The 26,424-nt window shown below is 39.5% G+C and overlaps 2 protein-coding genes across 2 annotated transcripts; one reads left to right on the plus strand and one right to left on the minus strand.

Moving 5' to 3' along the window:
• Window positions 1–647: 647 nt before the first annotated feature.
• On the minus strand, window positions 648–4,455 carry alg2 (ALG2 alpha-1,3/1,6-mannosyltransferase). Its single transcript, XM_041184745.1, has one exon. It carries the CDS (start codon window positions 4,343–4,345, stop codon window positions 3,119–3,121), a length of 1,227 nt encoding a protein of 408 aa, XP_041040679.1. The 5' UTR covers window positions 4,346–4,455; the 3' UTR covers window positions 648–3,118.
• sec61b (SEC61 translocon subunit beta) lies at window positions 3,947–26,090 on the plus strand. The gene is made up of 5 exons (XM_041184747.1): window positions 3,947–4,084; window positions 4,624–4,750; window positions 6,189–6,292; window positions 17,345–17,446; window positions 25,716–26,090. Exons 2-5 carry the CDS (start codon window positions 4,748–4,750, stop codon window positions 25,801–25,803), a joined length of 297 nt encoding a protein of 98 aa, XP_041040681.1. The 5' UTR covers window positions 3,947–4,084; window positions 4,624–4,747; the 3' UTR covers window positions 25,804–26,090.
• Window positions 26,091–26,424: the final 334 nt, after the last annotated feature.

Below are 26,424 nucleotides of genomic sequence, written 5' to 3' on the forward strand. Positions count from 1 at the left end.
ATAAAGCACTACACTGTTGGAGATACCTCTTTCAGATGAGGTTTAAACTGAGACCCCATCTGTCTACTCAGGTGGATATAAAAGATCCCTTGGCACTATTTTAAAAAGCTGGGGACTTATCCCTGGTGTTCTGGCCAGTATTTATCCTTCAACACAAAGAACAAATTACCCGGTCATTATCACTGCCATTTGTCAGTGTTTGTTGAGCACAAATTAACTGCCATGTTTTCCATAACAGCGACTACACTACAAAAAGTATTTTATTGGCTGCAATTCTTTGCAATAGTACCATGTGATTTTTTACATCCTCCTTAGGAGGCAGATAGGGCCTTGATTCAACATCTCACCTGAAAGGAGGCACCTCTGACAGTGCACCATGTCCTCAATTCTGTGCCGGAGTGTCAGCGCTTATTTTTACGCGGTCAAGCCCTGGATTGGAACTTGAACCTGGAACCTTATGATTCAGATTATATTGATCAGTTCACTCCTCATAAGCATGTAGCTACACATTGACCCATGGAAATATTGAGACACACACAAGGAAACAATTCATCAGAAAATGAAAATGGAAGTCCAATAAATACTGACTTATTCTATTATGACTGTCTTTATTGTTTGTATAAATCAAAAATGTAAAATATTCAAAATTTTCAAATATCTGATTTATTTTCTGTAAAGTATCAATACAAAAGCGTACAACAGTATTTCCTGCATTGACTTGTTTGTGTAGTCCTGTTTAACAATTTCACTTTAGGTATTGGTGTCAGACCGTTACCTGCTTAGAGCAATTGAACCTACAGATGGGAGTTATACTTCCCAATCCTGCACAATCCTCAACTGTCCCAGAAAAGTCAGTGAAACTTTAATATGGTAGAGGCAAAATTAATTATTTGCTCTTTGCCAGCATTGGAAAAAAGATTCAAAGCAAAGTTTTAAAAATCGCTATCTTGGATCTTGTTAAATTCTGCTTTACAACTGGATTTCTGCTGTAGCTATTGCAAAGCTGTAGTATGTGAGACTACCTCTTGGAGATGGTCTCACATTTCTTGTATAAGTGCTTCAAGTGATTTCACACCCCAAAATGCAAAATTAAGACAGCTTCACATCAGGACAATGTAATACACTTGACCTACTTAATGTTATTTGGTGTAATAATGATCACATTAACATATATATTTACCCAATGTGTCCTGTTGTTAGTAACATTGCAGACATAATTAGATCACATATTTCAGACAAATTGTAAAACAGGAAATGTAACATTATGCATAAACGTGTTCTCAAGCTTTTGTTTGAAGGGTCCCTTTCAAATGGATTAGTAATCATGGACACTCCTCACCTAAATTAAAATACTATACAATACTCAATACCTGGCCAACTTGCACTTTGGTGCTCTTTGAGCTTAACTATTAAATATTTAAAAATCTTCCCTCCCTTGAAGAAGTCTCAATTCACCTGGCACCAAACACCAGCTTTGGTAAGCTGGTCTACTAGCATTTATCTTGCCATTTTCCATGCAACTTCCCCTCCAGGGTCAGATAGCCAGCTTACTCAGCGTGGCACGCAGTGACTGCTTTTCACTTCTGGTCCATACCTCCCATTCTCACATTGCTCAACTATTCTGCAGACTTTCCTGTGGAAAGTCTCCATGGACTCCAGTTGGAGAAACACTGGTATAAAAGTTGATTGATGGACTGGAAGAGTCAAGGTAAATGACTATTGCTTAAATTGAAGAGTTAAAAAGTAAATGATTGGGGTTAGGGTTGTTAATGCGAGAGCACACCCTTTACTACCAATATATGTATATGATTTGGACTACAAATCAAACCATTAAAATTTACTGATGATATAAAAGCGGTGGTCATTGCAAATAATGACTATAAAAGATTTCGAGAAAGCCATGTTAGCCAGCTTAGCAGAATCCGCACACATGGTAGATGAGACAAGGTGAATAAGTGAGATGCAATACATTGTGGGAGAAAAATCAAGGAATTGGGGTTTATATTTAATGGAAAGACACTGAAGAATATGGATTAACAAGGATGAATTGGGGTTCAAATATTTAATGTGTCACAGGTTAGATAAAAGTAATTAACACCAACAGCATTTGGGTTTTTATAAGTAATAGTATTAAGTACAAACTGATCACATAAAACGTACAGTATAGCTGAGCTTGCTCCCACCCCATTTAATTTAACCTGGAACAATTCTTGTAAATCTTTTCCTGTATCCCCTCTAAAAACTTATTCCTATTCATTACAGTTATTCATTACAGTTAAAGATTTCTTTAACAGGCAAATCAACCAGAGCAAACAGGCATCTGGCTGAAACCATTTTTTAAGTCACTGAGCTCAGGATTGTAAGATAAAAATTGAAGCTGAAGAAAGGAATGAATCACTTGAGATTGCTCCTGTTTTGTAATGACAGGGTTTATATAATACAGCTGACTCATTTCAAGGCAAATACCGACAAAAATAACACATTCCAGCATATCAGTGTATTTTTTAGCTCACAAAACACCTCAGGTAAAATTTATTTGCTACATGTACTGAAATCTCAAATATTTGCATGAAGAATTTTTCATGTTGCCAGATTATTTTCCATTTGTCACTTACAACATGATCTAACCAGCAAGCTCTCTTCCTCTCCCCTCTCCACAGAGCGAACATTCCCTGGTTCATTCTTCCCAGTCCCAACTTTAGCTACAATAGCAAAGAACTGCGGATGCTGGAAATCCAAAACAGAAACAGAAATACCTGGAAAAACTCAGCAGGTCTGGCAGCATGAGCGGAGAAGAGCACAGTTGACGTTTCGAGTCTTCATGACCCTTCAACAGTTCTGTTATCTAGGTATTTCTGTTTCTGTTTTTGTTCCCAACTTTAGCTACCCTTTTTCCTGACACCTTCCCATGCAACTGCTGGAAATGCTGCATCTATTCATTCACCCCATCCCACACCACTCTTCAATCATGCAAAACAGTAAACTGTGCACCAAAATTCGCAAATAGATAAGAACTAAGTTTCCCACCCCCCCACATCGCAGCCAGTGTCAGATTTCACCTTGCGTAGTACAAAAAAAACCCTTCACTTTTAATATTCCCGCTGTTATTCTACATTAGTCATTTTTCTAGTGTTAATTTGCAGATATGTTGATACAACTGCTCTGTAAAGGCATCTGTAGAGAAGGTTTGAAGCACTCGACTTCTTCCAGCTTCTCCCATTTTTGTCCGTAAATCGGGAGCCTTGACAAGATTTTCCATGGCTTCAGCGAAAGAACTGGGTGACGGCTGCCGAAGAAAGCCGGTGACTTGGTCGACCACCGACTCTAGGGGTCCGCCTGAGTTGACGGCGATGACCGGCCGCCGGCTGTACATAGCCTCCAGGGGGACGATGCCGAAATGCTCGTTGCTGGGAGTGTACAAGACGCAGCTACTCCGGCGGAGGAGGGAGACTTTCTGCTGGTCTGAGAAGGAGCGGATGAAGGTCACCCTGTCGGCCAGCTGCAGGCTGCTCGCCATCTCCTGCAGCTCCCGGTAATGCTCGACATTTTCCGGCAGCCGCTGGTCGTAGCCCCCGGCCAGGACCAGGTGAACCCGCTGCCAGTCCGCCTGGGTTAACCTGGCCCGGAGGGAGTGCAGGGCCTCCAGGGCCAGGCCCAGGTTCTTCTTCCTCTCGAAGCGGTTGATGGAGAGGAAGACCAGGTCCCGGCCGGGGGGCAGCGGCGGCTCCTCCTCCTGGTCATCGGCCGCCGGCTCCGTGTCCAAGGCGGAGAAGTTGAGGGATGGGTAGAGGACCTCGGGCTCCAGCCGGGACAGGGAGCGGAAAGTCTGCTTGAAGACTCCGGCCGTGAACTTGCTGTTGACCAGCACCAGGTCGGCCAGGCCTGTGGTGTATTCCTCCAGCTGGTCGATAGGGAAGCGGTAGAGCCGTTTACATAGTGTGGGTCTCCCGGTCAGTAACTGGTCGGGGAAGTGGCAGTAGAAGAGAACCCGCTTGACTCGCCGGCACAACCTGAGCACGGGGATGCAGGCCGACACCTGGTCGCAAAAAACCACATCGAACTCGGCGCCGCTGAGAAAGACCAGGTAAAAGGCCACGTACAGCATCCGCAGATAGGCGCACAGGGCCGAGCAGCGACCCAGCAAAGTGCGGGGCAGCCAGTCCCCCACACAGTGAACACCGAGCGCCGGTCGCCGGCACTCCGAGAAGCAGTGCGCAGGATCAAAGTGAGCCGTCCAGATCTGCACCCGGCAACCGCGCCTGCGCAGTGCCAGCGCCGCGTCCACCACCAGCCGCTCGGCACCGCCGATCCCCAAGTCCGGGTGCAGGAACACCACGTTCACCATAGTCTCTCTCTCTCTCTCTCCCACACCACCAAGGCTCAGGCCGTTCCCCGGGTCAACCGTCTCCCGGTATCAGTCACCGGATACCCGGCCCACCGCCGCGTCATCACGAGGTCTAGCTGTCCTCAGCGAAGCCTGAATACAGAAAAAAAAGCCCCCTTATCGAGTGAAAGGTTGATTATCAGCTTAAGGGCCAGAAAGTAATGTAATGTAAGCGGCGCGGTTTTTTTTAATATATGCTGATATTCATTTGACCGTATCTTATTGGGTTTTATTGTCAGGCGGTGTAAGGGCTCCAACTCAGTGGAAGGGGTCCTGAGTTGTGTGTCGTGGCCACATTGAGAGCAGCGGCTCGAGCGGAGCGGACCTTGGGGGCTTGAGTGAAGCGGAACGAGCGGCGTCAACATGGTAATGACCCACTGTGTCCGGTGTTTCATCGCGCGAGCATCTCTAGGGAGATGTTCCATCTCTGGGTCAGAGTTCCAAGAGAGGGTAACGCGAAGTTGGGGTGGGGGATACAGCTTAGAGACAGATAAGAGACAGATACAGAGCAGCGGACCCTGGCAGCCTCACCAAGGTCCTTTGACCGCCACAAACTCAATCTTTCAACTGCATTGCCTCCCTACTAGGAGGAAGTGACTTTTGTCCCCAATTTCATTTATTGTGTATGCTCTAACAGTAGCTTTTCAATTTGTTTACTTGAACCCATCAAAAGGTTTATGACTCACGACGCCACGTCAGCAGTAATCAAAGCCCAGATTCCTTTAAATAAGTCATCTGTCTGCAGTAGTGTATTCTGCAGTGGGAATTTTTTATTGAAATAGTCACTAAATGAAAAGGGCTTACAGCGTATGAAATATAGTGTAAACTGGTATAAACGTGTGAGTGGTTTGGTTCTCATTCTCAGATTTTCGAATTCAGCAAATGCAATTTTGTTTGATAGAGCAAAGATTGGTGAGGGGGGAACATTCTGAATCTTATTTTGTGCTTCATAACTTGCATGTGCGATAGAATCCCAAGTTTGTTAATGAGTTAGAAGATTTTATGAAAGCATACAGGGGAGAGACATATCCGTGTGTTATATGTACCTGTTTTATAACATTGAGGATTGCAAACCCACTGTAGTCACAAAATCTTGACTGATACTTTCAGGGCAGTACTGAAGAAGTGTTACATTATTGGACATGCCCTCTCTGAAATATTGAAGCCCCATATGCTTGTTTAAAGTTTCTGGAGGTAAAACATGACTATTTGTTTGCCTGGGAAAGAGAATGATGATGGTTCTGATGAAAGGTCATTGACCAGAAACATTTAGCCCTATTTCTCTCCCCATTGATGCTGCCAGACTTGCTGAATATTTTCAGCATTTTCTATTGTTATTAATGGCAGCTAGTGGACATGTTCCATGCATACATCTTGACACTAACCAACACACTCACTTAAATGTGACACCATCTCCACAGTAATCCCTTTAACTAATTCAGTGGGTTTGGGAATTTTGACCGTGGAAACTGTGGGGATTCAGAGTAGCAACGAAGAATAGATCGATATACTTTATGGTGATGATAGTTACCTCCTTTCAATTTACTGGGCTGTTTTCCTTTGAAACCCAAGATCAAGAAACTATTTTATTCACCACTGCTGTACAGATATCATGTTTGTAAACTATGGCACAAATTCACTGTACTACTTGGAAACAAAATGATAAATACCAATTAGTACTTTGGTTGAGCACTTCTATCTACTCTATTGCTAAGTTGTGCTTTATACTTTGGATCTCTGTAAATGTTGTGTGGAAAAAGCATTTTATTTTCTCAGTGCTGACATTTTGTTTTGCTCCTTTCAGCCTGGACCTGCTGCAAGTGCAACAAATGTCGGTGCCTCTAGCCGATCGCCCAGCAAGGCTGTAGCACCCCGGGCTGCTGGTGGTGGATCCACAGTGAGGCAGAGGTAAATAATTTGGGACAGGTACAACATCAAAATAATGCAGTATATTTGGACTGGCATTTGTTCTCAGTAATATCCAGCATGGCAGTGGATTGCAAGTTTGATACAGTTAGATCTTCATATATGATAATTTGATTACTATTGGTAATATTGCTTGGATTGTTCTTAGTAACTAAGAACTACTCACTTCTCTAAGCAAGCCAATGCCAACAAAAGAAGACTTTAAAAAACCCTTTCAAGGTCAAGAGTTATGTTTGAGATAAGCATGTAGAAAATAATCTCCATAGTCTCCTGCACTTGGAATAAGTTATATTTCTCCCACTAATATATTTTCATGCAAATGTGAGCAATTAAAGAATTTGTAAGTGTGAGTATTGTAAAGTGGTTCAATTCCATGCTAGTAACTTAATTGTTTTAATGATATTGATTTCATTTTCTAAGTTGGGATTTTATTTAGGGTTTTACAAGACAAAATTAGTGATGAAGTATTAACTATGTAACAACAGAAAAGTGTGGGAACTAATACAAATAGGATCTGTGGCAAAAGGAGCAGAGTTAATGTTTTGGGTATAACTCCTCATCAGACCCATGTAGTTTTATTATTTGCTTTGAATAAGCGTTATTGTAATGAGCAATTGCTATTTCCTCTCATGGCACTGAAATGTAGGAGTTATGAAAATTAAGAATATATTTGGTGCCAGTGAGGAATATGTTTTATTAGTTGAGTGAAATGTGTAGGCCAAATGCTTTTATATATGAAAGTATTGAGGTCCTTGATTACATAAGGAATAAGTTGATTGTTTGACATGGTGACAAGCCACACAGAGCAGAAGATCAGTGGTTTGAGTCTTGGGCTGTGCTGAGTTAAGGAGTTCAGCAGTTGGAGCAGTCCAGTTTGGTGTACTAGAGAAGGGGGTTAAAAACCAGGGGCTCGGTTCATGCTTGTGACTATAATGGAAATTGTGCATGTAGATGTTTGATGAGGAAAAGGTTGCTTTTGGTTATGATGTCTTCCATAATCTGCTGACACAGTATAACCATGCCTCATTCATGAAGAATGGATACTTGTGCTACTTGATGAAGGTTTATTGGTACCTGTTGAACTGTATAAACAACCGTTAACTTTAGGAGAAACAAAAGAAGTTACATTTTTGCATTCTTGTCATTTAGGAAGCAGTTGCTATGTTGAAATTTGTAGTTTGTACAAAGCATATTTCAGGTCTTTAGGGCTGGTGGTTGGACACAGCAATGTGCCCTGATCTTATTTCAGTTATATGACTGGCAAATTGTTCGGTAGACTGGTTACCAGATTCTGGAAGAATTGGTGAATTGTGGCAAATGTGTAGGGCTTTGTTTACTGAAATGTTATTCAATTGTAACTAAATACATTACTGTTTGACAATTAGTAATCTGAACAGCTAACTCAGTTCTTTAATAGATGAGTGTGAACATTAATATGTTGTGTTAAAGTATTTGGTTTTGAGGAAAATCAATTTATATAACATATTCACTTGTAGAGTGTGATACTGTGAAATGGAGAAAATGTTGACACATCAAGAAATGCTGGTATTGTTTATTTAAAAGTACTGCATTTTATTGGAATGCTAAAGTTGTGTAGTTGGGATATTTAATAAATAGTGTCATAGAATTTACAGCACGGAAAGAGGCCCTTCAGCCTATTGTGTCCGCAACGGTCACCAAGTCCCTATCTACTCTAATCCCATTATCAAGCACTTGGCCTGTAGCCTTTTATGCTATGGCATTTCAAATGTTCATCCAAATGATTCTTAAATGTTGTGAGGGTTCCCACCTCTGCCACCCTTTCAGGCAGTGAGTTCCATATACCCCCCACCCTCTGGGTGAAAAAAAATTTCCTCAATCCCCTCTAAACTTCCTGCCCCTTACCATAAGTCTATGCTCCCTGGTTATTGATCCCTACACTAAGGGGAAAAGTATCTTCCTATCTTCGCCCCTCATGCTTTTGTACACCTCAATCAGGTCCCCTCTCAGCCTTCTCTGCTCTAAGGAAAACAACCCAAACCTATCCAGTCTCTCTTCATAGCTGAAACACTCTAGCCCAGGCAACATCCTGGTGAATCTCCTCTGTACCTTCTCTAGTGCAATCACATCCTTCCTACAGTGTGGCAACCAGAAGTGCACACAGTGCTCCAGCTGTGGCCCAACTAACGTTTTATGCAGTTATTATTATTACAATTAGTTAGTTAAAATACACATTGCAAAATCAAGTTTTAGAACCCATTAAATATTTTGCACATCTTTTCATTGTTTCCTGCCCCTCACAAAAATTAAAAATGTGGACCTGAATTTGCTTTGCTAATTCTGGTGAAAGATTCCACGTAAGTAAACTGTGGTGTAATGTATGGGGAAAAATGTTAATTGGTGATTCATGTTTCTAAGCACAGATTGGAGCAAAAGAGGCTAGTGAGAAAATATCTAAACTTTGCATGTTACAAGTCATTAATATCAAACTATTGTAGCATTCTGAAGTACTGTAAAATTGAAAGTGGTTACTTTACTTCAACTCAACCTTGCAATTAATTAACTTAATGAGGGGGAAAACAGGGATTGTCAACAGTGAGGGAAATAAATGGAGCATGGTGACTGTTCATTTTTTCGTATAGATACTTAGAAGCACACACATATATAGTATATGACATAAAGATTTCTATAGATATAGTTTTTTGATAGCAGATGCTTTATTTTCAACTCTTACCAAACAAATTCATTTTAGTCAGTTGTGTATTGCTAGTGATTTAAATATTAATGCTTCTTGCTGCCATGTTAACCCTAGCAATGCTGTATTGTTAGTGGATGTGTGCCACTCCTAAATGTACTAATTAGAGGAGTGCTTCTAATGGAAGGCTGTATAGCTAGTTGGTGATCCACTTAGATGGCCATGATGACCATGAAACCATTGCCGATTGTCATTAAAAACCCATCTGGTTCACTAGTGCCCTTTAGGGAAGGAAATTTGCTGTCCTTACCTGGTCTGGCCTACATGTGACTCCAGGCCCACAGCAATGTGGTTGACTCTTAAAAGCCCTCTGAGCAAGATCAATTAGGGATGAGCAATAAATGCTGGCCTAGCCAGCAATGCCCACATCCCATGAGTGAATAAAAAAAAGGGGACACAGCAGGCCAACTATAAACTCTATAGATAAAAGCAAAAAACTGCGGATGCTGGAAATCAAAACAAGAACAAAAATACCTGGAAAAACTCAGCAGGTATGGCAGCAGCTGCGGAGAGAAGCACAGTTAACGTTTCGAGTCCGAATGACCCTTCAACAGAACTAAGTAAAAAAAACTGAAGGGTCCTTCGGACTCGAAACGTTAACTGTACTCCTCTCCGCAGATGCTGCCAGACCTGCTAAGTTTTTCCAGATATTTTTGTTTTTGTTATAAACTCTATAACAAGTCCATCAATGCTAGATAGCTCATTTTTTGTGGGTTTAGGAATTTCTGAGCTGGTGCTTGTTGTCATTGGGTCTGTGTTGACACAGAAGTTCTGTTGATATAAATATTATTTGATTGCTCCTGTTCTATTGCAAAGATACAACTGGTAGCGTGCACTTCCTCATGATACTGTCTAACTGGTTGGGTAAAAGTAAAATGCTGGGTATCTGTTAGCTTTTGATGCCCCTATGTATAGTTGTCTGACCTTTTCCAATTAAATTGAAGATGAACCTGTCTGTATCATGGGTGTTTTAAACTTCAATGCTTCCATGTCAGTACATATGAACATACAAAGTGGAACAGGGGTAGGCCATGCAGCCCCTCCACCCTGCTCCATAATTCAATAAGGCCATGGCTGATCTAATTGTGGCCTCAATGCCACTTTCCTATCTATACCACAATTCCTGTTGATTCTCTTGTTGTTCAAAAATCCATCTGCCGCTGCCTTAAAGATATTCAATGACCCTGCCTCCACTGCTTTCTGAGGAAGAGAGCTCCACAGGCTCTCGACCCTCTGAGAGAAAAAAATTCTCCTCATCTCCTCTTAAATGGAAGTCCCCTTATTTTTAAACTGTGTCCTCTAGTTCTCCCACAAGGGAAAACATCCTGTCAGCATCCACTCTCAAGTCCCCTCAAGATCTTTATATGTTTGAATGGGATGACCTCTCATTCTTATAAACTCCAGTGGATACAGGCCCAACCTGACCAACCTTTCCTCATAAGATGACCCTCTCACCCCAGGAATCAGTTGAGTGAACCTCCTTTGAACTGCTTCTAATGCAGTTATGTCCTTTCTTAAATAAACAGACCAAAATTGTACATAGTACTCTTGATGTGATCTCACCAATGCCCTGTACAACTAGCCAACCATCCCTAGTTTTATATTCCATTCCTCTTGCAATAAGATTCCATTTGCCTTCCTAATCACTTGCTGCACTTTCATACTAACTTTTTGTGTACCAGGGAACCCAGATCCCTCTGTGCCTCAGAGTTCTGCAATCTGTCTTAATTTAGATAATGCTGCTTTTCTATTCTTCCTGCCAAAGTGGACAAGTTCACATTTACCCATATTATACTCCATTTGTCAAATATTTGTCTATTCACTTAAACTATCTATATCTCTTTGCAGACTCCTTTCATCCTCTTACCAAGTTACTTTCTTAACTATCTTTGTGTCATCAGCAAATTTAGCAGCTATACATTTGGTCTTTATCCAAATCATTAATATAGATTGTAAATAGTTGAGACCCTAGCACTGATCCCGTTGGCACCCCACCTCATTACATTCTGCCAGCCTGAAAATGACCCATTTATGCCTACTCTGTTTCCAGTTAGCTCACCAATCCTCTATCCATGCTAATATGTTACTCCCTACACCATGAGCTCTTATTTTGAAAAACATTTGATGTGGCACATTGTCAGATGTCTCCTGGAAATCTAATACACCACATCTACTGGTTCCTCTTTATCCACGATGCATGTTACTTCCTCAAAGAATTCTAATAAATTAGTTGAACACGATTTCCTGTTCATAAAACCATGCTGACTCTACCTGATTGCATTGAGAGTTTCTAACCTCCTTAATAAAATATTCCAGCATTTTCCCTGTTACAGATGTTAAACTACCTGGCCTGTAGTTTCCTGCTTTCTGTCTCCTCTTTTTTCTTGAATGGTGGAGTACATTCACTATTTTCCAATCTAATGGGACCTTTCCAGAATCTAGGGAATTTTGGAAAATTAAAACCAATGTATCTACTTTCTCAGCAGCCGCTTCTTTTAAGACCCTAGGATGAACTCCAGTTCCTGGAGACTTGTCACTTTTAGTTATGATAATTTTCTCAGTACCCTTTCTCTGACGATTGTAATTGTTTTAAGTTCCTCCCTGCCTTTCACCTCTTGATTCATCATTATTTCTGGGATGTTTATTTGTACCCGCTATAGAGAAGACAGGTGCAAATTTTCTATTCAGTTTACCCGCCATTTCCTTATTTCCCATTATTAATTCCCAGACTCTCTCCCTAAGGGACCAACGCTCACCTTGGTTACTCTTTTCCTTTTTAAATACCTGTAGAAACTCTTGCTCTCTGTATTTATATTTCTAGCCAGCTTTCTCTTGTACTCTGATTTCTCCCTCATTATTCTTTTAGTCATTTTTTGCTGTTTTTTATATTCTGTCCAATCTGCTGACCTATTAACCTTTGTGGAATTGTATTCCTTTTCTTTCAATTTGATGCTGCCTTTAACTTTCTTAGTTAGCCACACAGGTGTGTCCTTCCCCTAGAGTCTTTCTTTCTTATTGGGATATATCTTTGCTGAGTGTTATGAAATATCTCCTTAAATTTGTGCAGCTGCATCTCTACTGACCTATCCCTGAACCTAAAGATAAAAACAAAAAACTGCGGATGCTGGAAATCCAAAACAAAAACCTGGAAAAACTCAGCAGGTCTGGCAGCATCGGCTGAGAAGAACAAAGTTGACATTTTGAGTCCTCGTGACCCTTCAACAGAACTAAGTAAAAATAGGAGAGAGGTGAAATATAAGTTTATATTTCCAGCCTACTCTAGGTGTGATCTCACCAATGCCCTGTACAGTTGTAACAAGATTTCCCTACTTTTATACTCCATCCCCTTGCAATAAAGGCCCAACATTCTTAATTACTTGCTGTACCTGCTAACGTTTTGTGATTGATGCCTAGATTCCTCTGTACCACAGCATTCTGCAGTCTCTCTCCATTTAAAATATATTCTACTTTTCTATTCTTCCTACCAAACTGGATAACTTCACATTTTCCCACATTATATTTCTTCTGCCAATTTTTGCCCACTCACGTAACCTGTCTATATCTCTTTGCAGATTCTTCGTATCCTCCTCACAACTTGCTTTCTTACTTTGTATCATCAGCTAATTTGGCTACAATACAGTCTGTCCCTTCATCCAGGTCATTAATACGTTTTGTAAATAGTTGAGGCCCCAACACTGATTCCTGTGACATTCCTGAAAATGACCCATTTATCCCAACTTTCTGTTTCCTGTTGGTTAGCCAATCCTCTAACCATGCTAATATATCACACCCAACACCTTGCGCGGTAATCTTTTATGTGGCATCTTATCGAATGCCTTTATGAAATCCAAATATATAACATCTATTGGTTCCCTATATGCGCCCTGCTTATTACATCCTCAAAGACCTCTAATAAATTTGTCAAACACAATTTCCCTATCACAAGATCATGTTGACTCTGCTTGATTGTATTATGATTTTCTAAAAAAGTCCTGCTACTACCTTCTTAATAATGGATTCTAGCATTTTCCCTATTATAGATGTTAGACTAATTGCCCTATCGTTTCCTGCTTTCTTTCTCCCACCTTTCTTGATTAGAAGTGTTACATTTGCGGTTTTCCAATCTGCTAGGATCTTTCCAGACTCTAGGGAATTTTGGAAGATTACAACCAATGTATCCTCTATCTCTGCAGCTGCTTCTTTTAAGACTCTAGGATGCAGACTATCAGGTCCTGGTGACTTCAAATAGGAATGGAAACTGTGTCCATGTATAAAGTGAGCCTGAGATGACTTTCCATTACTATGCACTGAGTTTACACTGTTTATATTGGAGGATCACACAACAGATACAACTGTGTCAGAAATGACCGAGAGTTATAATACCCCAAGGTTGGAGGGCTTTATTACATACTATGGGCCAATTTATGTAATCTAATGTTTTGACTTGTAACCAGAAATCAGTATATGTTTCATTCAACTTTGAATAGGTATTTTGATTTAAAAATGTGTGGAACAAGGTCTAACCAGACCAAAATGTGTTTTTTTCTGTTAATTATTTTTGTTGCCTTATTTTGACATTGAGTTATCTACAAGCCAAGATCAACATTCCTCACCTTACGGAAAAATGTCTGTTTTGCTACAAAATTAATGAACTGCAGCCTTGAAATATAAATTTTTGACAATGCAATGTTAACAGCAATGAAAAAAGCAGCAGCCAATCACAAAGTACAATACTAATGGTCCTTTAACACTTCTCAAGCAGCTCACTAGTCACTTAACATTGTAAATATTTAAACTTGTTAATCCATCCATAGAATGAACTATTTGTGGTTAAAACGGCTAAACATTGACAAAGCAAAACATGATTTAATGATAAGACCCTATAATCAATGGAAATCTCATGCAGTAAAGCAAGAACATTCTTGTTATCAGTGGACGGTCTCCAAATATGTAAACATGACTCAAAAGTAGGATATCATTAATGCTGTAAAATATTATTACACAACATGCACAAATCTGTTGCGAAAAATCTACATGTGCCAGTGAAATATTGGCAATGTAATAGCAAGTAATATTTTAGTGAGAAAAATAGCAAGATTAGGCAAGTGACATTAGAGATGGGATGGAGAATATACTGCAGGAAGGAATATGCCTGCGAAAATCACTGTCACCCTGTCTCAGTCCTTACTGCTCATTTGCTAACAGAATAGTGGTGGACCTAGTGAACTTTATACAACACTCCATGAGGAAGTTTCACTGGATTTGTTTGGGAGGAACAGCCTAAAAGGCATTTGGAACATGGGAGATTTGAGAGGAGTGTAGAACTAATGGTGGGAGGGATCGAACAAATTCAAGAGTTTCGGAAGATAATTCTGGAGAGTATAATCATGAAGGCTGTACCATTGATGGAGGACTTGTGGGCTGGTGGTAGAGATGGGGCTGTTTCACAGTAGGCTAGGCAGAAACTGTAGGGTTCTTAGAGAAATGTTGTTTGCAGAAAATAGGATAGCAGGAATGTGGAGTTAAGACCACAATCAGATCAGCCACGATCTTATCAAATGGCGGAACAGGCTCTAGGGGTCAAATGGCTGCCTACTACTGCTAATTCATATGATCTAATAAAAAGGCCAAAGAGCTTCTGAAAACTTTGACTACAGCTTATCCTTTTTCAATTTGGTGCAGAATGTGAACACTGTTCTACAGTTTGTATTGAACTCTGGAAATGTGAAGCTGGCTTTCATTTTTTTGCTCTTTTATTCATCCACTTAGAAACTTAGTCTCTCAAACCTCATTCCACTCTAGGCCCTTTCCCCTCCTCCACAGTCTGCCTTGACTGCTGACTGAGGTGGGAGGTGATGCAACACTTGATATAGCAGCAACACCTTCAATACTGCTCTTCACCACTAGAAGGTGCTTGAGTGTCTTGGTGATGACTTGGCCTCCTATTTTCCTTATTTTTTATACTTTTCCCCCTCTCTCCTTCCAAAAACTGAGATGCTTGGCCAGTGTGTGGGAGTTCAGTAGACTGATCAAATCTGTGCACTCCATTGTGTTGTGCTGCAAAGAAGAGCATTGCGCTTTCTGTAACTGTCTTCAGTGTGATAATTGATCATAAATTTTGCACCACGTAACTATTCCAATATACAAATAGATAGAAATTGGGCTTCATTTTTTTATAACTTGTTGATCTAAAGCCCTCACGTTAGAATGTTAAATAAACACTGAACTCCAGATGACATTAATACAATCAGACTGCATATTATTCTTTATCTGGTGAACCTTGAATAAGGATTTTGTCATTGAATCCCAGTAGATGGTGTGGAGGAAGTATATTGCTGTAAGATTAGTTTAGATTCAAAGGACTCTTGGAATGCCTGTCACTTTACCGGGAGTGTCACATTGTGTCTGCTGAGTTCTTTTTTGCATTCTTCTTCCAATGTTGGCTAAAACACACATAGCCAAATCAATTAATGCAGGTGTATTTTGGCATGCTATTCATAGAAATTTTACATGCTGGATAATTGCATGCTGCTTTAGACAGAGTTCAAATATGTTGTATTCTACTTGTGTTTAAGTCAATGCACTTGCAGTCATTCCTGGTGTAAATTACTGAACAGAAACAAATCCCGATGTAAGTGATTGTTAGAGAACTGAGATGAGTCCCAGGAGGTTGATTCTTACAAAGTACTGCAGGGTTTTAGAGATGGTGCTTCATTTGTCATTGGTGACATCGGTCATGCTGGGACAGCTGGTATTTGTTAGCTGGGAGGTGGAAAGCCCTTCCTAGAGGCTCTGCCCAATCTGTTAATTCATTACGGATGCCAGGCTGTGAATAACACACTAAACCTTCCTTAAGCATATGGATGTTAGACTCAGTGGGCCCTACATGAAGGCACAAACCTACCCCTAGATTGAGGGGGCTGCAGTGGAAATGGGGTGTTTTAAGTTTGTTTTGGTCGAATGTGAATGGTTTGTTGTACAGTGTAGTTTATGGGGAGCTCCTGATCCCCATTCCCAGCCATAAGTATTACTTGGAGGCTAGGGACAAGATCACATTGATTTTGATCTGTGTGACCCAAAAGTAGGGCAATGATTTCAACCAGGAGGACCACCAGACCTAGGTAGGGCCTTCCCCTCCACTTGGTCCCCAGCCCTAATGAACTTCTGGAGACTAGCCAAAACTGGCTGCCCGTGACCCCCTTTACTCCCAGAATAAACAGTCACAGAAATCTGGATCTGTCAATGTCGTTCTTCTGAAAGCATTATACAATCAAAATGTACAATGGCTGCCACACCATGTGTTTGTGAAAATATAGTTTTATAAAATGTGTGAATCTGCCTAGTTGAGAATTCAAGTTTAAAAACGGTTTAAAAAATATCCAAATCAAAGCATAGATTCTCCTGTATTAAGAATATTTTCTAATTAGGACAACTGAAGAGTGTTTTCAAGGCGGTAACCTCTGCAATAAGAATATTGTTATAAACCATGAGAGCACTGAAGCCTTCAATTAAAATATTGCCTTGTATATATGCCCAATACTCAGTGGTCAATTTCCTAGGTCTTAAATTGTGTAATATTGTTGATATGCTACCTCATTTTTGTCTGTAAAAGATCAATAAATCTCGGTCCCTAATATCTTCATGTAGTTTAAATACTGTTGTAAAATAGCAAACTTGTCAATCAATCTTCCCATAAATTTTATTTTTCAATGTGCAACTGTGTTTTAATGAGTGTATTTGGGTAGCATTCCCACTCAGTTCCTTTTGTGTATTTTTAATCTCCATTTCTTAGTTAACCTCACCTAATACCTGCAGTTGAGTGCTGGCCTGATGGACTGCAGCTCCCCAATGTCCCCTATTTGGTGAGAGGGAATGAAAACTCCCCAGATATGTGTCTCTTCTCTCCTTTCCTCCCTGTACCCTGAATGTGAGAACATTGCTGCTCAGCATTGCGATCTGTTTTTTGTCCTTGCAAATGTTTAACTTTAAACTAAGAGACTTGAACTTTCATAACAAATCTCTGTTAGAATAGTGTTTAATATTTTCAATGGTACATTTTGGGTTAAAGAAAGAAGCAAACAAAAAAAAAAGTGTTTGTGAAGATGAGGATTCTGGAAGACCCAGTTTAAAAAAAAAATCCATTGTTTACTGTCAGAAATAATTTTAATTGAACTTGTCAAAATCTTGGCTGGAAGTAGATTTCTGCTAACCAAAGACTGTCCCTGATCGCAGTGCCTGTTTAGGGGTTTATAGTATAATGTGTAGCTAATGTCTGTTTTCCTTTTACCCCTCTCTGACAGGAAAGCTACTAGCAGTGCAGTGAGCCGTGCTGGGCGAACCACTTCAACAGGCACTGGGGGTATGTGGCGATTCTACACAGAGGATTCTCCTGGGCTTAAAGTGTAAGTATTTCTATGAACTTTGAATTACAGCCTTCATTCTTGTAGCTACCCAAGATTGGATTGTTGTAAAATCAGCTAATGTCTATTATTGATGTCCTAAACCCTGTAACGCACTCTTCATGTTTCACTATCCAATTCATTTTTGTTAGTTTGCTAAGTCAAGATAGCTGATGATATCATTGAGTATACTGCCTTCGAATAATTATTCAGCCTGATGATATGATAGAGCTACATTAATATACTCTGTTGATGCTAAAGATATCCATGTTAATGAGTGAATTTCTGGTGTTGATTCAGATCCCTCACTCTGTTGGATTTGAGCTAATGATGTATTTTACAATAATTCTTCAATTTATTGGGGAAGTTTTACCTTTGTGAGAAAAAGAAGTTCCCTCACTTTACCTTTAAAAAAAAAATCATTCTGGAAATGAGCTACTTTTCTAGTAAGTCCAAAATATTTGGCAATTTGCAATGTTTTAGTGAAAACACCAGAACCAAGTGGTAGTTTTTCTACTGATCAGAATCAAAACAGGGCTTGATCTTTTTGTTCCAAGTGAAGTCAAAGGCCTTTATAGTAGGAAGTAGCCAAGATGTGGTTTCATTGGTAATGGTTGCATAAAACTACTTTTGTTTTCTTTTAAATAATTGTGAGAAGATAGTAAAGAGTGTAGCATGTACTATTAATAATGATCACTAGCTCTTTATGATAACTCTCTTCCCAACAGATCTACCCTGTGTGCAGATTCTTTTGTTTCCTTTTTTGTGAGGAAGAATTGCTCAAGATTGCTGTTATTGATGTATGAAGTTTATTCACTTAGTAAAATGCATCATTTGGAAAGTATGGCTGATTATATTTGCTTTCTTACATGCAATAGCACTTTACAGCGCACAAGGCGGAGGGAGGGAATTGAAGTTTTTGAGTCCCATTGGAAATATTGATGAGATGACGATGCAATATGGTCCTTAGTGAAAGGACTGACTTTTAGATAAAAGCAAAATACTGCGGATGCTGGAAATCTGAAACAAAAACAAAAATAGCTGGAAAAACTTAACAGGTCTGACAGCATCTGCAGAGAGGAAGACAGTTAACGTTTTGAGTCCATATGAATCTTCATCTGAACTAAAGAAAAATAGAAATAAGGTGAAATATAAGTTGTTTGAGGGGGGTGGGACATGTAGAGCTGAATAGAGGGCCAGTGATAGGTGGAGGCAAAGAAGAGATTGCCAAAGATGCCAAGACAAAAGGACAAAGGGGTGTTGACGGTGGTGATATAAGCTAAAGGATGCGCTAATGGTGATATTAAGGGTAGAAAGCAGGACGAGTGAGTGACAGATGGCCTTGGTAGGGGTGGGGTAGGGGGAAGGGATCGAAATAGGCTAAGAGGTGGAGATAAGACAATGGATGGAAATAAATTTAAAAATAATAATAGAAATAGGTGGGAAAAGAAAAATATATTTAAAAAATATATAAGTTATTAGAAAAAAGGGGGATCGGAAAGGGGGTGGGGATGGAGGAGAGAGTTCATGATCTGAAGTTGTTGAACTCAATATTCAGTCCAGAAAGTGTAAAGTGCCTAATTGGAAGATGAGGTGCTATTCCTCCAAAACAAAAACAGAATTACCTGGAAAAACTCAGCAGGTCTGGCAGCATCGGCGGAGAAGAAAAGAGTTGACGTTTCGAGTCCTCAGGACATGGAGGTCTGGGTCATGCTTGTGGACAGACCGAAGATGTTCCGCAAAGCGGTCACCCAGTCTGAATTTGGTCTCTCCAATGTAAAGGAGACCACACTGGGAGCACGAATGCAGCAGACTAAATTGAGGGAAGTGCAAGTGTAGTGCTGCTTCACTTGAAAGGAGTGTTTGGGCCTTGGACAGTGAGGAGGGGTGAAGTAAACGGGCAGGTGTTGCACCTTCTGCGGTTGCATGGGAAGATGTCGTGGGAGGGGGGTTGAGGTGTAGAGGATGATGGAGGAGTGGACCAGGGTGTCCTGGAGGGAACGGTCTCTACGGAATGCTGACGGGGGCGGGGGGGTGAAGGGAAGATATATTTGTTGGTGGCATCATTCTGGAGTTGGTGGAAATGGCGGAGGATGATCCTTTGAATGCGGAGGCTGGTGAGGTGATAAGTGAGGACAAGGGGGACCCTTGACTTTTAGATATGTACTCATAACTGCTCTAGAGTAGCCCCCAATGGGAGGCTGCAAAGCAAGAGTGCCATAATTAAAATGTAGCAAAGGTCAGACCAAGCAAAAATCTGCAGGAGTATTAAATGCCAGTACATTGTATACGCATATAAACTAATTATAGCATTAAACCTTCAACCAAGAATCCACAATACCTAATTATACTATGAGCTTGTAATTGGAATAGAAACAAAAATGTTATAAAATCAGAAAAACATTTTCAATCTACCCACTCTTTGGCTGTCTACAGTATCTTATGATCTTGCTGTGCAAGTAACCTTGTAGGGTGTTGCATCTGAAGCTGCAAAGGCTGTTCTCTCAAGCTACTAATACTACTTATCACAAAATAATTATGGATGAGGAGAACATTCAGCCTTCTTAGCTCATCCACATCAGAAAACCTTCAGTCATCCTTATCCAATCACAGAATCCAGTGGTTCTAGTGATAGCGAGGATTCTACCTACATTATCCACCCTGGAAATCTATTCCATGTATTGATCACTTTTTTAAAAAATGAGTAACAACTTTCTGGCATCTGTCCCAAATTTATTTTGAATCTTTGACCCCCTTTAAGTTACTCTGCATTGAAAGGGCTTAACAGTATAGACATTAAAAGGTTGTTTCCCCCGGCTGAGGAATTTGGAACATGGGGGCACAGTCTCGGGATAAGGGGCTGATCATTTAGGACTGAGATGAGGAGAAATTTCTTCACTTGGAATATTGTGAATCTTCGGTTGTGGATAGTCCATTGTTGATATTTAAAGCTGAAGTAGACAGATTTTTGGTCTCCTGGAAATTGAGGGATATGGGAAATGAGTGGGAAAGTGGAGTTGAAGCAAAAGATCAGCTATGATCATATTGAGGGGCCGCTTGGTCCACTCCTGCTCCTATTCCTTGTGTTATGATGTTCTGGGAACAATAAAGCTTCACAGTAAGCCTGCTGTATTTGCACACCCATTATTTGAAATTAAACCCTAACCTATAGTATAGTTCAGTATACAGGAAAGTTAGCGACTTAATGTGATGTGAAGTGGTGTAGCATTATTCCCCTGGGTAGAATTCTGGAGCTGTTTTAATAAGTTGCTTTAGTTCCCTAGCAGAGTCAGAAAGAGTACAATTTTAAGCTAAGTACCCTGATATCTTCAGGATTGACTGTTTAAACAATCTTATTTAAAAAGAGAGGAAGAAAAACAGCTGTATTTAGTTTTTGCCTTTATTTTCTGTAAAGCAAGAAATCCTAGAATGAGACTTTGCTTTGAAACATTTATCTTGTGATGCTCTGAATTGCTGAAAAGGAAATATTAAACTACTCTGGTCCTATTTTTGTGATCTTTAACTGCTCTTGACTTAACGGTTGCTGGCGTAAATAAAAACAGGAAATGTTGGAAAAACACAGCAGGTTATCTGTAAGGTGCAAAGGCAGGTTTGTGTTTTTCTTTTTACAAATGTTGATCAACCTCTCAGTTTGTCTTTACTTGAATTTCTGGTTTTGTTTTTCCTTTTGTATTATTTTTCTCTGATACATGCTCTCTGAGTAGCTTGTTTTAGGTTTTTATATAGAATAGTATAAGTGTCCCCATTTCACTGCTTTAGCTGAATAGTTTCATAAGTATTTCTATACAATTCAATCTTTTTCCTACATTGAATACTTCCACGTCACATGTCATTACCAGCTTAAAAGAACAGATTGTAGTTTCAGGTTTTTGTTATTTTTGAGTGAGACGTTATTGTGGTCAGCACGGGACGACTTGTCCACTTTAATTATTTCCTTGCATCTCTTGTGCAGAAATAGTTTTAAACTAGATGAGCAATTCCTCCTTTACTCTGTGTAAAGCAGTGCCAAGCAGTTACTTTGAGCACTGAATATTCTATTGATTTTTGTTGAATGTCTAGTTCTTTGAGATGGTTTAATGTGGCTGGGCATATTTAACAGTTAGCTGGTTAGAAGTCCAATCAGTCAAGATCCTGCTTTTAACAGTCTCTTGGCCCCATTGATTAACATAGTGCATTGTTGCAAGTTTACCAATCTGGATACTAAATTGATATATTATACTGGTTGAATTAACTTATAATTAAGTGATCAGCATTGCAGGATTTAAATGTATGCAAAGTAGAGTTGCATAAGCATCCTACATTTTTTAGCTTGACAACTAAATTGCAACATAATTACAAATAAATTGAGTTATTACTTTGCATTTTGAACTTTGTAACCATGCAGCAGGTTATGATTGGGGCAGTAACCTGCTAAATGCAGTCTCCAGTGTTTCAAAGGATGAAAAGTAGGATGCTTTGCAAGCTGAAATTTAGAACACAGTCTTTTTGATGAACAGAAAAAAATGACAACTGTCTCTAACTCCCACATTTAGTGACCTTTTAAATTTGGTCTTTTTATCTTTCTTTTAAAAAATTATCTCCTACGTGATGCCTGCCTCAGATTCTCTACAGTGAGATAAGATGCACTACGATAAGCTGAATAAGTCACATCCCACGCCATTTCTTTAAGGAGTTGGGCTACATAGGTGAGAATTCAAGACAATCAAGAAAACTAAATGGCATGTGACCCATCAGCTCTTTTAACTGGATAAAATTCAATTTAACTTCTGCAGAATCAAACCAAGGCCACTACTGTTGATTTGTACCATAAGATATGACTGTACTTTACACAAAATTTCTCTGACAGTAATGACTGGTAGTGGGTGTATTGTTAATGTATTTATTTATTGGCTCTATTTAACTTGACTCAGTTTCACATGTTATCACAGGTTGGTACTGAGGAGTTAGGTTGGAGGAAAGAAGCTCTTTGGTAAATATGGCTTTTCTGATTTTATAGTTTAGAAAGGGTGGGGGGAATGGCATACAACCTTACTATCAGATTTTAATTGATTAAATTTCATACAATTTGTTGTACTTGAAGTGTATATAGCACCTTTAACATAATAAAGGCACTTCACTGGACCATTATAAAGCAAAATTTGATATCAAGCCACGTTAGGAGAGATCAGGGCATTTGGCCAAAAACTTGGTTAAAGAGGTGATTTTAGGGAGCATCTAAATGAGGAAAGCAAGGTAGAGAGAGGGATCGATTTGGGAAGCGAATTCCAGGGTTTAGGGCCCAGGCAACTGAAGCACGGCCACCTGTGGTGGAGCACCTAAAATCAGAGATGCTCAAATGGCCAGGGAGATCATAAGACATAGGAACAGAAATTCGGCCATTCGGCCCCATCGAGTCTGCTCCGCCATTCAATCATGGCTGATAAGTTTCTCAACCTCATTCTCCCGCCTTCATCCTGTAACTTTGATCCCCTTACCAATCAAGAACCTATCTATCTCGGTCTTAAATACACTCAATGACCTGACCTCCACAGCTTTCTACCCTTAATGTCACCTATTATCACATTCCTTAGATAATATCACCATCTTCAACACCTCTTTGTCCTTTTGTCTCTGACATCTTTTGGTTATCTCCACCGATCACTGGCCCTCTTTCCAGCTTTACCTGTCCCACCCCCGCTTAAACCAGCTTATATTTCACCTCCTTTCTATTTTTTCTTAGTACTGTTGAAGAGTCATACGGACTCGAAATGTTAACTGTGTTCCTCTCTGCAGATGCTGTCAGACCTGCTGAGTTTTTCGAGGTATTTTTGTTTAGGGGTTTCTTAACCCTATTGTATGAAACCTAAGCTTCATTGTGTACCATATTGAGAAATGTGTGTGTTTGTTCATATCCTTTATCAAGGGCTGCTGTGCAGATTACAGGAATGATACCCTGCGACTTTGTACCTGCTTCATTAGACTTCCTATCATAATACTGCATCAGGAATTGGGGTGGTGCCCCATTTCTGTGTAAGGAAAATTGAAGACCTTCTAAAAATCTTATTTAAATATATGATCTTCAGCAGTAAATCTTTGTGAAACTGATGGGGCAAAATTCATCAGTTATAGGGGGGAAATTATATGTTGTCCATCGCTTTTTAGTTATATCTTTTTGACTAAAATGAATGAAGGTAGGAGTTTCATCTGTTTTTAAGCATGTGCTTAACTGCCAAATTAATTTTCCTCTTTTAAAGAGTAACAATTTTTGTGTTAATCCTCAAGTCTTGTTCCTTTCTGCACTTTGTCTTTTAAATAATTGGTTAGATGGCATGAGTTGACAATTAGAATAGTGGGTGTTTCTCAGGTATTTTCGCTCATAATTCTTTGAAGGTCAAATGGAACCTTGGATATGTATGTCAGTGGTAGATGAGCTTATCAGCTTTGACTGTGTTTCAACGTATGTGCACACATTGATCTGAGGCTTTCAATAGTTTGTGTTCGTTTTACACATGGGAAATGAAACAGGAGCTTCATGTCAAAGTCCATTCTTCATCCAATAACTGCAATGAGACAGATGAGTTCAGGATTTTAAGGATTTTAAAAAATCATTTAATGGTCAAGCTGGTGTGCGACTGCCTTTATTTTAAGATCCAGAATATTTTTAGTCTCTAACTCTATTTAAAAAAGAAACTTCAATTTGAGTAAATTGTTTGAAAGTAAAAAGCAAACCAAAGAATTCCACTTTTTAAACTATTTTTCTTTGGCTGTTTATCCAGAATTTAAATACACAGGCTATTTGTTTTAAGATACATGAGGTGTTTTTTATATACATTTGCTAATTTCTTTTTTAATAATTGAGTTGACTATCTGAAAGACAAGAACTTCAGAACGTCTCCTGCAAATATTTTTTGCCCCGATCAATAGAGGTAATATTGTGTTGATGATGGTGTGATCTGTTTCACTGCCCTCTGTCCCAGTCCAATTTATGCTGTGTGCAGCATTAATAGCCAATTAGATTGGGTAAATTGGGAATTAGATTTACTAGAAAAGGAGAAAATGGCAGGGCTATGGGAAAGAGTAGGGGATTGGGACTAATTTGCTGGCTCTTTCGCAGGATAATGAGCTGAATGGTCTCCTGTGCTGTAGAATTCTATGATTCTAGATTCAGGTATTTGATACTTTAGGACAGAAAGTGGCCTTTTTGTGTTTCAAGGCTTAGCACAAAAGTCTTCTGCCTGAGTTGAGCCCCTCACTAGGAGGTAAGGTCAAAGTAAGTGAATAATAAAAAGGAAATATGGCTATGCTGTGCGTGATATTGCATTTTAGTTTTTAAGTTCTAAAACAGAAGCTAGCATGACTTAAAATTGTACTTGACACCCTCAAGTTTGCTGTTGGGATTGTTTCAGTTTTTTAAAGGAAATAATTTCGCTCCATGGAGAACTCTTCTAGATATTAAGACCTGTGCTGGTTCTGAGCTGTTGTGCTACTAGAAATCAGTGAAAGAGGGAGGTTCTGGATTTTCACAATTGACACAATCTCTGTTTAAATTCAATACCCCCGTAAACCAATGCAAATCAACTGTGAACAGATTTGCTTTGATTAGAATGTGAACAAGATTTTCTGTTTGTGTCTAAAATTCAGAATATGCAATGTTATGGTAACTGTCCTGACTTGGATTATTACATTGTGATCTGCAATTTTTTGATGTGATTAGCCTAAAGCTTGTGTCAAAGCTTGACAATTAAGTTGAAGAACTGATATGGGCTTTGATGTCTTTTGAGGACTATTGTTCAATGTAGGTAGATTGGTGCATTTAGCTTTACCTTCACTGGTGGAGGGAGAATTGAAAACGGTGTGAGGAGATTTAGGTTTCCACTCTAAAGTTATAATTGTGGGTGCAAGATTTTTTTCTGACATTCTTTCCTTGGGTTTGAAATCTCTACATATGTTGTATTATCTAACTTTTCTAAATCTATTAAGAACAAGAGATATTTAAAGTGAACAATGGGCAGAATTATGCATATTATCTAACTGTGGATACAGTATTGTGGCTAAGATGAAGTAGGAATAACTCTGCTAGTTTTACCAGCACTGTTGGAGGAAAAGCATAATAAATATAATTGTGTGGGTACACTTGCTGTACCACTAGGTGTCCCTTTTGTTCCTTGTATTACTATCATTGCATTGATATTGAAACTATAAAAGCAAGCAGTGGTGAATGTACTGTTAAATGTGCTTCCATTGATTTTTTTTTTTAACCTTCTCTCCTCAGTGGGCCTGTTCCAGTGCTTGTCATGAGTCTACTGTTCATCGCTTCAGTATTTATGCTGCACATCTGGGGCAAGTACACCCGCTCATAGACAAGAATTCAGCTTCAACTTAATGCATTCATTCATCCTGGACCAAATGCCTATTTTTATGAGAACTGAATTCTGACGCATTAAACCTCACCTTTCACTAATGAAGATTCAAGTAAAGATCCTCTCAAATGCACTGGGTGTAGTGGCTCGATCTGTAGTCCTAATTTTCACGAAGTGCTGTCTTTGTGTTGGATTTTGAAATCTTTGAAAGTCTCTTTCCTATGTTTGTTTTACCTTTTTTGTAAAACATCTCACTAATGTTCAGAAATAAAAAAGGTTGTTACTTGTTTTCGTGTTGTGTCTTTTCAGTATTAACAAAAAACAATTTTACCAACAAAATTCACTCTACAAATCATTGTATGTGGAGCACTTTGAAATGTTCTGCTAGACATCATAAGGCATGATAATGCTAATTTTTAACCCTCTATCAATGCAAAATAATTTAATAGAATGCATCTGCTCTTGCTAAGGTTCCTTTTTAAAATACTTGAACAAGGTGACACAGTAAGCTAGCTGCTGATCTTTCATCTTTGTGTCCTGGGTTCGAATCTAATCCATCCTTCTCTTGTCTGTTGCCTGTTTAGCTTTGTATGTGACAGTAAGGAATGCTCTTCTCTGGCT

This window comes from Carcharodon carcharias, chromosome 3 (assembly GCF_017639515.1).
Source record: "Carcharodon carcharias isolate sCarCar2 chromosome 3, sCarCar2.pri, whole genome shotgun sequence".
Classification (NCBI taxonomy): Eukaryota; Metazoa; Chordata; class Chondrichthyes; order Lamniformes; family Lamnidae; genus Carcharodon; species Carcharodon carcharias.

Bases quoted from the DNA above. Each gene is read 5' to 3' on its own strand.
- sec61b (XM_041184747.1), top strand. The intron at 6,293-17,344 runs GTAAATAATTTG...CCTCTCTGACAG, and splicing joins GGATCCACAGTGAGGCAGAG to GAAAGCTACTAGCAGTGCAG. The intron at 17,447-25,715 runs GTAAGTATTTCT...TTCTCTCCTCAG, and splicing joins GATTCTCCTGGGCTTAAAGT to TGGGCCTGTTCCAGTGCTTG.
- alg2 (XM_041184745.1), bottom strand. From the start codon at position 4,345: ATGGTGAACGTGGTGTTCCTGCACCCGGACTTGGGGATCGGCGGTGCC.